This window comes from Miniopterus natalensis, chromosome 14 (genome assembly GCF_054644295.1).
Source record: "Miniopterus natalensis isolate mMinNat1 chromosome 14, mMinNat1.hap1, whole genome shotgun sequence".
NCBI lineage: Eukaryota > Metazoa > Chordata > Mammalia > Chiroptera > Miniopteridae > Miniopterus > Miniopterus natalensis.
In genome coordinates, this window is record NC_142094.1 from 7,998,102 (window position 1) to 8,009,158 (window position 11,057).

Sequence of the window (11,057 nt, forward strand, 5' to 3'; positions counted from 1 at the left end):
TCCAGTGGCATTGGTGGTGGACCAGCAGTATGCCCAGATTCCACAGCTCCGGAGTCGGGGAAGGATGCTGGTGAAGTCAGGGCTCTGTGGTCAAATCAGCCCAGTGCCCTGGGGAAATGGCATCCGTGGCCTGGACTCAACAGGCCGCAAGGCCAGACTGTACCAGTCCTCGTCCTCATTCAGACATCTTGGGGCCTGATATACCCCTGCTCTTCTGGCCTCACCCCCACCATGACTTTAGGCAGAGTCCTAAAGGTAGCTCTCACTTTGGGGTCCCTGGTGCATAGTTCCCAGGGCACCACCAGGGTCCTGATTTCCCAGGTCACCCCTGTGCTCCTCACCTCCTCCTGGGGCTTGTTCAGCCTTGGAGGCGGTCTTGGGGTCTGCATGCTACAATCTTCTCGCCCTGTCAGGAGTGGGCTTGGTCACCAGAGCCATCACAGTAACAGGATACACTTGAAAGAGCAGGGCAGACACCCAGACCATCGTCCAGCGCTGCTCTCCCCTTGGCAGCAGCCTGGCATGTCAGGATGCTGCATGGCGCCTTGGGGCCTTGGCAGGAGCCGGAGAACAAGGGCATGGGAGGCACGTGTGAAGGAAGGAGGGACCTGCTGTGCAGAGTTGGACTGGGGGCAGTTGGGGCTGGGAGGAGAGGATTCTAAGTGAACTAGACTTCTCTTCGAGTGTTCGAGGGCTGCCACTTGAGGAAAACGGAGACTTGCAGCCCAGTATTCACAGGGCACCCACTGCCTGCACAGTAGGAGGCGAAGCTGAGTCGGACAGCTCCTGCCCGTGAGGACAATGCAGCATTGTGGGGGCAGAAATGACCCCAGGCAGAAGGGACATGCAGGTGCATGGAGGGTAGAGTGGAGACAGTTGTTCTTAGGGAGCAGGGGCCCCTCACCTCGGCCTGCGCTGTCCCGTACGGGAGCTGCCAGCTAAGGATCCGTTGAGCACTAGAAATGTGGCACAGGAGAGTGGGAGTGTGCTGTAAGATTTCAAAGACTTTGTACAAAAACATCTCATTCATAGTAATTTTTATACTGAGTGTTGAAATGATTCTACTGTGAATATAGTGGATTAAGTAAGATATATTATTGAAATTAATTTCACCTGCTTCTTTATACTTTTCTAAATGTGGCTACAAAAAAACGTAAATTCACGTATGCCTGGCACCTGTGGCTCACCTTATAACTCGATTGGACAGGTCTGCTCCAGTTGACATCATGATGACCAAGTGCTGGCAATTAGGAAGCATGAGTATAGACTTGGACTTCACCTCCCCGAACAGCTATTATGAAGAAGGCCATCTCCCTGGGTGTGCAGACGGAGGATGCTGGCAGTGGTGCTCAGGCTGGTGGATGAGCTCCAAGGGTACTTCCACCTCTAAGCCTCACCAGAGCTCAGCACATCCCTTTCCCGCCTCTCGGGGCCCTCACTCAGGACCACGTACCTAAGCTTCCTCAGTATGTGGCCCAGAGGTCTCACCCACACGAGGGTTGTGCTCACGGAGGCCCTTCAGGTAGCCTACTGGTCGTGTCTCCGCCTCCCCTCATCAAGGTGTGCTGGAGCACCTCCTTGGCTCTGGCGAGGGCTGCTTCCCAGGGACAGCCACGTGGGGCAGGAGCTGCCGTCTGCAGCCCCCACTGAGCAGGCCATGGGAACGGTGATGTAGAGGTGTGTGTCATTCACGTGGTAGGTTTGTGGAAGCTGGCAGCCCCCATTTGTCACCTCTCCGATGACCAACACGCGGCCCAGCCTCTTCATGATGTAGGTGAATTCCTCTGCTGTGCCAGCCATTCCACCACTGGTCAGAATGACCATGCTCTTCTTGGAGCTGGTAGCATTTGCCTGCAAAAGAAACGGCCCTTCAAGATGGGGAGGCAAGGCAACCCCCTGGGGGACCTGGGTCTTCCCCATGTTGTCTGGACCCACAGAGAGGAGGACCTGGGGTTTAGTTCTGCATCCTCGCGCCCGCATGCGAGTCACTCCACCTTCTGGAGCCCCAGCCTCTGCATCTGTAAAATGGGCATAAGAACATGCACCCAATCTTGAGCGTGTAAGTGCTTCAGAGCCACACCTCCAATTCTTTTATCACCAAGCAATGGGAAAAGGCTTGACTTCTTTGAAAAAGAGGAGTGTTTCCCTTTTATTAATAATAAAAATAGCCCGGCCGGGAGTGGCTCAGCAGTTGAGTGTCGACCTAGGATACAGGTGATCGGGGTTCGATTCCCAGTCAGGGCACATGCCCGGGTTGCGGGCTGCAGCCGATCAATGACTCTCTCATCATTGATGTTTCTATCTCTCTCTCCCTCTCCTTTCTTCTCTCTGAAATCAATAAAGATATATTTAATAAATAAATAAATTAATTAATAATAATAATAATAAAAATAGCTAAACTGACATACTCTCTTTTCGCTTTGGATCCTCAGAAGAGCCAAATTTGTGAGTTGTGTGATACACTGACAACAAGCCTCTAGGACAGTGAGGTCCAAAGGGAATGATGCATGAGCCAGGATAAAGCAACAGTGTCATTTCAGGTCTCCCAGTAGCCACATTAAACAAGTAAAAAGAAACAGATAAAATGAATTTTAATAATGCTTTTTTAAACTCAGTATGTCCAAAATATATTCATCTCAAAAACATAGCTAAATAAAATTATTGATGAGATATTTTAAATCCTTCATCTTCATAAAATGCCTTTGAAATTTGGCATTCACCTTACACTTCACAATTCATATGAATTGTACAAATCACCATTCACCTGAGCCACAGTCCATGCTCAGAGGCTCCCAGAGTAGACATCAAAGTTTGAGGACTTCTGATCTGCAGATCTGAGTCTGTGTTTAGCTCCTGGTCTGGAACATCTGTTTGAATTTAGAATTCACGAGCTCTGATTTGTATTTACATCTTGCAATAGCGTTGACTGTGTGTACTGGAAACCCCCAATGCTTGTGTGATAGGGCAGTGTGCAAGTGGAAACTGCAAGGTGTTCTTTGGGTCACATGGACATCCACTGGTCTCCTGGCTTCCTCTTGTCACTGGAAGTGCAGGTTTCTTAGTTTTGGGCACTGGGCAAGGGGACAGAGTGAGGCTGTCCACTAGTGACAGGCCTGGGAGGGTCATGGCTCTGGAAAGCGCACAGCCTGCCCTGTCCCCCTGCTCACTGTTCTGGCCTAGGCAGGCAGCGGAAGCCCTGTCAGCATCAGGACTCTGTAGGCAGGTGTGCTGAGCTGCTGCCGAGAAGCCAGGTAAGGTGAACACTAGAAACCTTGAGGGATCTGGTGATGGGCAGGGGGATCCTTCTAGTTCTGCATATGTCTTTCAGGTAGATGGTTGTAGTGGGGAGAATGGGAGACATTTTGGTTTCAGACAAACCAGTGTTTAAGTTTGGGCATTTTTGCTCATTAGCTGAGTGATATAGGCAGGATTTTATAATCAGGAGAGATTAATTTTCCTGCTCTAGAGAATGGGCCTAATGGTACAAGTTTTACAGGGATTAAAGATCATATGTGCAAAGTATAAAAGTCCATGGTGTAGGAGAAGGGCTTTATACTCCATTTACTTTTACCTGAACCCAAGCTGTCTTTCTTCAATTTTCCAAAGCTTCTAGAATGAGAACAGGAAGGAAAAGGCATCTGCACACACCTGTGAACCTGGTGCAGGTCCAGAGCTCACTGACAGAGTCATTGGGCCAGCTGTAGATTTTGTCCAGCAGAATGGGAGGACCTTCGTCGAAGAAGTAGGAGCACAGAGCAGAGATGGAGGAGGCGGGGCCTCCGATGTTGAACCTGAGGGGAGAGAATGGAGGCCACTGAGAGCAGAACTCACACTGAGGCCCCTGGTGCCCCTCTGGGAGGCCTGCACCTTTGTCCTGCACATGGTTCTAATTCCAGGTAGCCTCACTGTAGTGCCCCTTCCTCATCCTACAGAATTTCTTGGTCTAAGTTCCCCAGAGTACAAGTCTCTTGAAAACAAGAGACAAGTCCTGCAGTCAGGAGCTTGTTGATAAATTTCCCCCAGTTACTGACAATGGACTGCTTCCATGCACCCATGTTTCCTGTGAGTGGAACACATCTTGGGAACACTGTCCTTCCCAGTTGCATTCGCAATATTTTCACAAAGCCCACTAGGTGTCTCCGTTGAGGTATCCTAATGGCAAATAGTGTGACAGAGCGCTCAGAGTTGCAAAACTGCATCAGAAGTGAGGGTGGCTATGCCTGTCCCAGGCCACTTAGTTTTGCCCCGTGTCATCATCTTCCTGGGCCCCTGTCTCTTCATCTGGGAAACAAAGAGTATGGGGCTGGTTGATGGTCTAGGATCACCTGGCTAGGTTCAGGGCCCATGACCTCAGCACCTGAACCTCCAAACCGCAGATTGGAAGGATCTCTAAGCAAAGCACACCTATAGGCTGGGTCTCCTTTCATTTTTTTAAAAAAAGTGTATGGCACTAGTTAGCAGAGAGAGACTTAGCATGAAGGCCTCTCAAATGTTTACTAGACTTCTGAAGAATGAAGAGATCAGAGGTATATACAGGAGCCCCCAATCTCAAGCTCTGGGCATGCACACTGGAGCCCTGGGAGACAGTTTCTCTCCCAGGGAGGAGAACCAGAGTCTGGGATCCAGAGCCATCTAGTGATGACGAACCATGAGAATGTTGCAGGCCAACTGCTAGAGCTAGACACTCCATCTCAGCCAATCCCAGCAGCATTTGTCTAAGAGCCTGCCCCTCCTCTTGCCATGGAGGGTACCCAGGGAAGCTTCTGGTGGGCCCAGGAGTCATGGGGAGCTTGACCCTGGCAACTGCCAGAGAGAATTCTTCCACTTGCCCCCTGTCTCTGAGGGAAAGGCACCTCTATCAGGCACACCTATACAGAAGCAGAAGGGGAGACTAGCTGATTTGTAAATGCCCTCTGGAACTCCTGCTTTATGATTCTCATGACCAGGGTGATGGTGGGTTCATTTTCTATGATGTGAGCCACACCACAGGTGGAGACCTACCTGTCCCAAACATGACTGATCATCAGAATGACCTGGGATGATGCCTGTCATCCCAGGAGGCTTGCCCCTGGAGTTTTGGACTCAGTAGGGCTGGCGGGGAGGCAACGGAATCAGTGTTCTTCACGTCTCCCTTGCCTCCCCCTTTCCCTCTCCAAGGAACCCTATAGCCAGGCATGTTGGGGACCAGCGAATTAGCTCAGTAATTCTCAGCCTGGAAGGCACATTGGGTTCATCAAAAAAGCTTTAAAATTTTACCAGTGCTGGGGTCTCACCCAGCCAATTAAATCAGACCCTTGGGCTACCTGGCCAGAGTCCTGATAGCCAGGTGACCCAGTCCTCTTCAATTCCCATTAGGGTTTGTTATCTTCTCTACTGGGCCCATAACTTTGACTGTCTTCCAGCAGCAGCCCTGGCCTGGCCAGGGACTCCTGACCCCCAGCCCACTGACCTCATGTCAATAATCATGGCACCCGTGTGCAGTCTTCTTCCAGACTTGCTCCACCAGCAGCTCTGAGACCTGGGTGAGCAGCTCACAGTCTCCAAACATGTCAAACCTCAAATAGCCAATGTTGTCCTCAAGCACGGTAGTGTGGAAGGAAAATTGATCAGGTCTTCAAAGACGTCAGGGGAGGGATCTGAAAGATTGAGAGATCCAATTCATTATTGGGAGAGAAGCAGAGTTCAAAGCTTGGAAAGGCAGACACCAAAGATTTCCTTTGTGTCAAGAGGAATATTAAGGGTATAAAAAGGGAAACATTTCTGAAGGAGGGAGTAAGTGCCAGGACCTTTTCTGATGGTGGGGGAGGTTATGTGGTTGGGAGCCCTGGGCAATGAAACCACGTGTGGCTGGCAGCCTCCTTACCAAGAATGCCCATGATGCCAACCCCATGCCCTGGAGCTGAAAGGCTTAGGCATTGGCTCCACTCTGCTTTCCCTGATCTCACCAGACACTTCTTGATGTCCCTGAGCTCATCTTGCTCCTCTCCCTTGGGGCAGGGAGGGATGACTTTAGCTATGGGGTCCCTGAGTCTTTACAGGGGCCTGGCTGTGTGCTGAGCACTTTGTAGCACCTACCATCAGCCTTGTGGCCACCCTGTAGGTAGAGGAGTCAATAACTCCCATCTTTTTAATGAGGAACTGAAACACACAGTGATTAAGTAACTTGCCCAAGGTCACACAGCCAGTAAGTGGTAGAGCCAGAATCCAAATCCACATGTAACACCAAACTGTGAACTCTGACTACACTGGAAGGAGTGAGCCCTCAATTAGAATTTGGAGGCACTATGAGCCTAGCACAGTACTGGCACTTACTGGGCTCCCCCATCATGCCTTGGCCTCCCCCTTTCTCTCCAAGGCTGCTAGAAGGCCGCCAGCTCTGCAAGCTGGACTGAGGGCAAGGAGTCCCCATTGACTGGGACACATGGCCTGCAGGTCATGCTCTGTTCTCACTAACAAGCTCCCAGGGGCCACTCTCCTTTGCACCCTTCCAGACCTCAGCTTCTGTTTTTGTGCAATGGAATAACAATTCTGCAGTAGCTGCTTTTGGTGCCCTCAGCCCTCCTCTGCTTTCAGCTGCATCTGGACCCCAGCTGATAGGGCCCTGCCTCCAGCACACACTTAGGTTTTCCTACTCTCCACTTCAAAACCTTTTCCAAGCTTCCTCAGAGTTTGAGAGAGATCATGTCCCTTGGGGCAACCCTCAGCCAGTGGAAGACAGGAGCTGCAGAGGAATGGCAGTCCTCACACTTGTCAGGGTCCTGTTGGAACCAATAATGCCAGCTTGTCAGCTTTTCCTCCTTGGTTTCCACTCTCCCTGCTCCCTCACCCCTCCTTGCTTCAGTGACCACCTCCCACGAGCCTCTGCCACACCAGCTGCACCAGCTGCGGTCTGATGACCTTCACCATTCCAGCTTGGCCAAGGCATCAAAATGCAAGTAGCTCAGCCGATCTGGCAGCACCTCCATCTTGAACAGGGCCTCAGTAAGGTAGGAGATCTCCTCTGGGGAGAAAAGGGCAGGGAGCAGCAGGAGCGCGTCCTCTGCAGCCAGCTCCCAGGGGCTGTGGAACACCAGCAAATGGTGGTCCCCAGGCATCTCCTGCAGGTCAGCCATGAGCTGGGAGGCCAGGAACTCCACGTCCACTATGGTGCAGTAGGCCCCCTGGGCCAGCTTGGCTCCTAGCAAGTCTCTTATTTGCCCAATGACCTCTGGCCGTGCATAGTGGGCCTCCAGCAGGCATCTGGTGCCCTCTACTAAGGCCCCCAGGCTGCAGTGGAAAACTCTAGCACCTCCTGGGCTCTGTCTAGGGTCTCCTCGGCCAGCACAATGGCATCGGGCACCATGCCGCCCCCCAGCCAGCACTCACCGTGGGTGTCAATGAAGGTGAGCTTAGGCGCCATGAGCTCCAGGCCACCTGCTGGGGTCTCCAGCAGAGGCACAGTTCGGCTCTGCAGAAGGCTGCCCACAGTGATTTCACTCACCAGCGTGGCCCAGCCCAGCGATTGCATGAGGAAGGCCAACGCCTTGGCAGCCATGGCAGTACAGTGGCTGGTGAGAAGCTATACCTTATACTGAAAGCCGTAGAGCTGACCCAGCAGCTCCGTGCGGATGAAGTGCTCCTGCGTGACACTGGTGCAGAGGTCATAGGTGGTGAAGAGGCACATGGGGCTGGCTTCAGGGCCCTGAAAGTAGGACAGCAGCAGGGGCACAGCGGAGGACACCCCCCCGGGGTTCTGGCACAGGTCCATGATGAGGTGCCCTGTGTCCTGTAGAGGCTCCCACACTGGGCGCAGGATGTATGGGCCCAGTGCCCCCCAGCACAGATGCATGGGCAAGTCTATCAAAGCACAAGTAGCCCACATTTCCAGGTAGCACCGATACCTGGAATATGAAGTTCACCAGGACCTACAGGGCAATCTCATCCTCTGGCACTACTCAAGCCACCTGGGGGGGACATGTCATTGGCTCCAGCCTCAGGACCAGAAGAGGCTTCTCTAGGCCTGAGGGCCTGCACCAGGAGCCTAAGGTCCTTGGACACAGCCTGCAGACCAGCGTTGAGCTTAGTGACCAGATCCTCCTCAGAGACGACAGTGGAGAAGTCCATGCTGGCCAGGTGGTGCAGCTGGGTGGGCACGTGGTCCACCAGCATGTAGTAGTCCTGCAGGGCCTCCTGCAGGAGCTGCATGACTCCTGGCAGGACCCTGCGCAGTGTGAGAATGGCCAGGGCCATCTCTAGGGCCTGCTTGGCTTGTATCCCTACACAAGGCAGCACCCCACTGCCTTCCCACATCTGGCTGTCTCCACCTAAGGGCCCCAGGGACCTGGACACAGGCAGGGTGAAGAAGAAATTGGATTGGCTTATCCTTAGCTTCTGGAGGTCCAGGGTGCCCCCCGTGATCGACTCACCCACCATGATGACCCTGCGCATCTGAGGATGCACTCAATGCCCCGGCTACTCCTATGATGTGACCACTGGTGAGGACCACCACATCCTTGTCAGCGCTGTACGTCTCTTCCAGGTCCTAAGACAAGGTCCAGATCTTGGTGGTCATATTGGAAGGGAGGTCATAGATAGTGTCCATGTGCAGTACTGTGTTCCCTGGGTGCAGGTAGGAGATGATATAGGGGATGCCAGAAACATGGCCCCCAGTGCAGTGCTGGAGGTCCAGCACCAAGGCGGAGGTGCTCATGAGCTCCCTCCAGATACTGGCCACCAGGAAGCCCCCAAGCTTGCTCACCACCTCTTGGCTTGGGACATTGTCCACTTGCAGGTAGCCCACATTGCCCTCCAGGACATCATGGTGGATGCCCTTCTGCAGCAGGGCAAGCGGCTCCTCTTGTGTGAGGCTGGTGAGTGCTGGGACTTGCCATGGAGCTGCAAGGGCACTGGGCTCATAGGAGATGACCAGGTGGGGGTCATTAAAGAAGTTCTGCAGCCCTGTCATCAGGACATAGGCCAGCGTCTGAGAGTCTGAGATGCCCAGGATCTCACGACTTTCAATGGCTTGCTCGATGGCCTCCTGCAGGCCCATCAGATTCTCAGGGAAGCAGTAGTTATCCAGGAGGACCTTGGCCATGTACAGCACCAGGTTTTCTGGAAGAGGTGTGTGGAGCCAGCCAGGCTGCAGAGCAGCTTGGACCAAAGCATGGCCCACTCTCTCATCATGGGCATCCAGGAGGAGGGCTGGCTCCTGCACAGAGCTGCATTGGCCATGTGCGAAGCCACAGTGCTGCCCTGTGTGGCTGCCTTGTTTCATTACCCTTCTTAGTGGGCATACAGAAGGTCTGAGGCTAAATGTGGGAGTTGAGGTTTGGCTTCCACCTCCAGTAAGCCTTTAATCCCAGCTAATTCAAGCTCATCAGCCCTGGGGGCCAGGCTGAAGTGGTGGTTTGACCCAGAGGTATGTTGAATCTCATCTTGCTGTGTCACCTCTGTGCATAATAATTTGAATAACTACCATTTATTTTGAGTTCCTGCCACATGCAGGCACTGTGCTCCATGCTTTATAGGCTAACAGTCTTCCTTGCAAGGTGGAGTTATTAACTTACAAGTAAATAGCAGTTCCCCACTGCACTGGTGACCCATGCCTCTGGAATTAGATAGAATTCATTGGAGGCCTGGTTCTGCCACTCTGCGCTCTGTGGCTTCAGGTCTCACTTATTGTGTAATTAAGTGAGAAAGTATATGTAGAGCACTTCACAATATCAAGCAAGAAGGAAGCACTCAGTTATGTCCTCCCTGTTAGATGTTATCTCTATTTTATAGGTGAAGAAACAGTTTAGCAGGTGGGGGGAAGTGGGAGTGGGGAGAAAGCCTGTGGGGTCATCGGCTCAGGCAGTGCAGAGATTGAGTCCAAGGCCCACCTCAACTTCAGGGTTTTAAGTTTATTCCCATGCCCTGCTCAGGCCTCCAGGGAACCAGAGTGGTCCTCCTGACAGCTTTCAAATGACATGTCTGGAACTCAGCGTAGCGTTTGGCGAGTGAGGAGGGGACCTGCTTTTGGACACCACAGAACCAGGGATTCCAGGCCAGATGAAGTTAGCTCTGAGGTCTGAGGAGCATCCATTCTCCTGTTGGCTGAGAGCTCGGTCCATAGCCGACTCCTCACAAGGAGAACTGAGTAGTAGGACTTGAATCCCTGTGGTTTCAGGCCCCACTGGTAACCAGATCACTCCCCTTTCTGTGTGGAGCACATGAGCCGGTTCCAGGTGACCAACCACTGGACTCTCAAGTTCCCAGTTCCTGCTCCTTCAAGTGGAAGTGACGTGGGTCCTGCCTAGGACCTAGAACCCCTGTTTTTTTTCTCTTCATCCTTCCAAAGGTGGGCATTTCACTCAATTACCAGATGAGACAACTATGGCTCAGAGACAACTACTGCTGAAAGCATGGTCACACAGCCAGAGAAGAGTGCTGGGAGAGTGGCCAGGCTCTACTCTTCCCACTTGGACCTGTTTTCTCCAGCACACACTTCTTGGGCTGTGCAGACAGCACGCAGGCACACATGTGTGTCTCCGCAGGCAGTCAGAGGAGGTGGCCTTGGGGTTGGGGGTGGGGGGCTTTCATAACACACTTGACAGCCACAATTTACTCTCTGGAAATCATTATCTGAGGATGTTTACCAAGTGGTTTATGAAGGCCAAAGAGGTTAGTTAGCTAAAAGAAACATTTTTAGCTCATTAGGATTTGTTTAATGCCCAAGTGACATATGGTCACATCACTCCACCATTTGCAGCCAATGAAGTGAGCCTGGTTTATAATAATAATAAGGCCTCCTTAGTCCCCACTGGGAATACTGATCTTTCCGTTCCATCTCCACTTGGGGAATCATAGCTCTGAGCATGCATTCTGGTCTTCTAAAGATACTTTTCCATCATTGCCTGAGCCCAGGCAGAGCCTCTGAACCAGGAAGGATGGGGGGCTAAGATGAACTGGAATAAGTTTCTTTTGGGGGAAAGTACTTCCCCTGGACTCTTTTTTTTTTTTTTTTTTTTAAATATATCTTTATTGATTTCAGAGAGCAGAAAGGAGAGGGAGAGAGAGAGATAGAAACATCAATG

General features: G+C 52.1%; 1 protein-coding gene across 1 annotated transcript; it reads right to left on the reverse strand.

Annotated features, from left to right (window-relative positions):
• Positions 1-1,505: 1,505 nt before the first annotated feature.
• Positions 1,506-9,213, reverse strand: RBP3 (retinol binding protein 3). The gene is given in 14 exon segments (XM_016200835.2): positions 1,506-1,603; positions 1,606-1,623; positions 1,626-1,925; positions 3,649-3,791; positions 5,450-5,482; positions 5,484-5,604; positions 5,607-5,636; positions 6,849-6,905; positions 6,908-7,277; positions 7,280-7,813; positions 7,815-7,952; positions 7,954-8,440; positions 8,442-9,093; positions 9,096-9,213. Coding segments are annotated over 14 exon segments (3,099 nt in total).
• Positions 9,214-11,057: the final 1,844 nt, after the last annotated feature.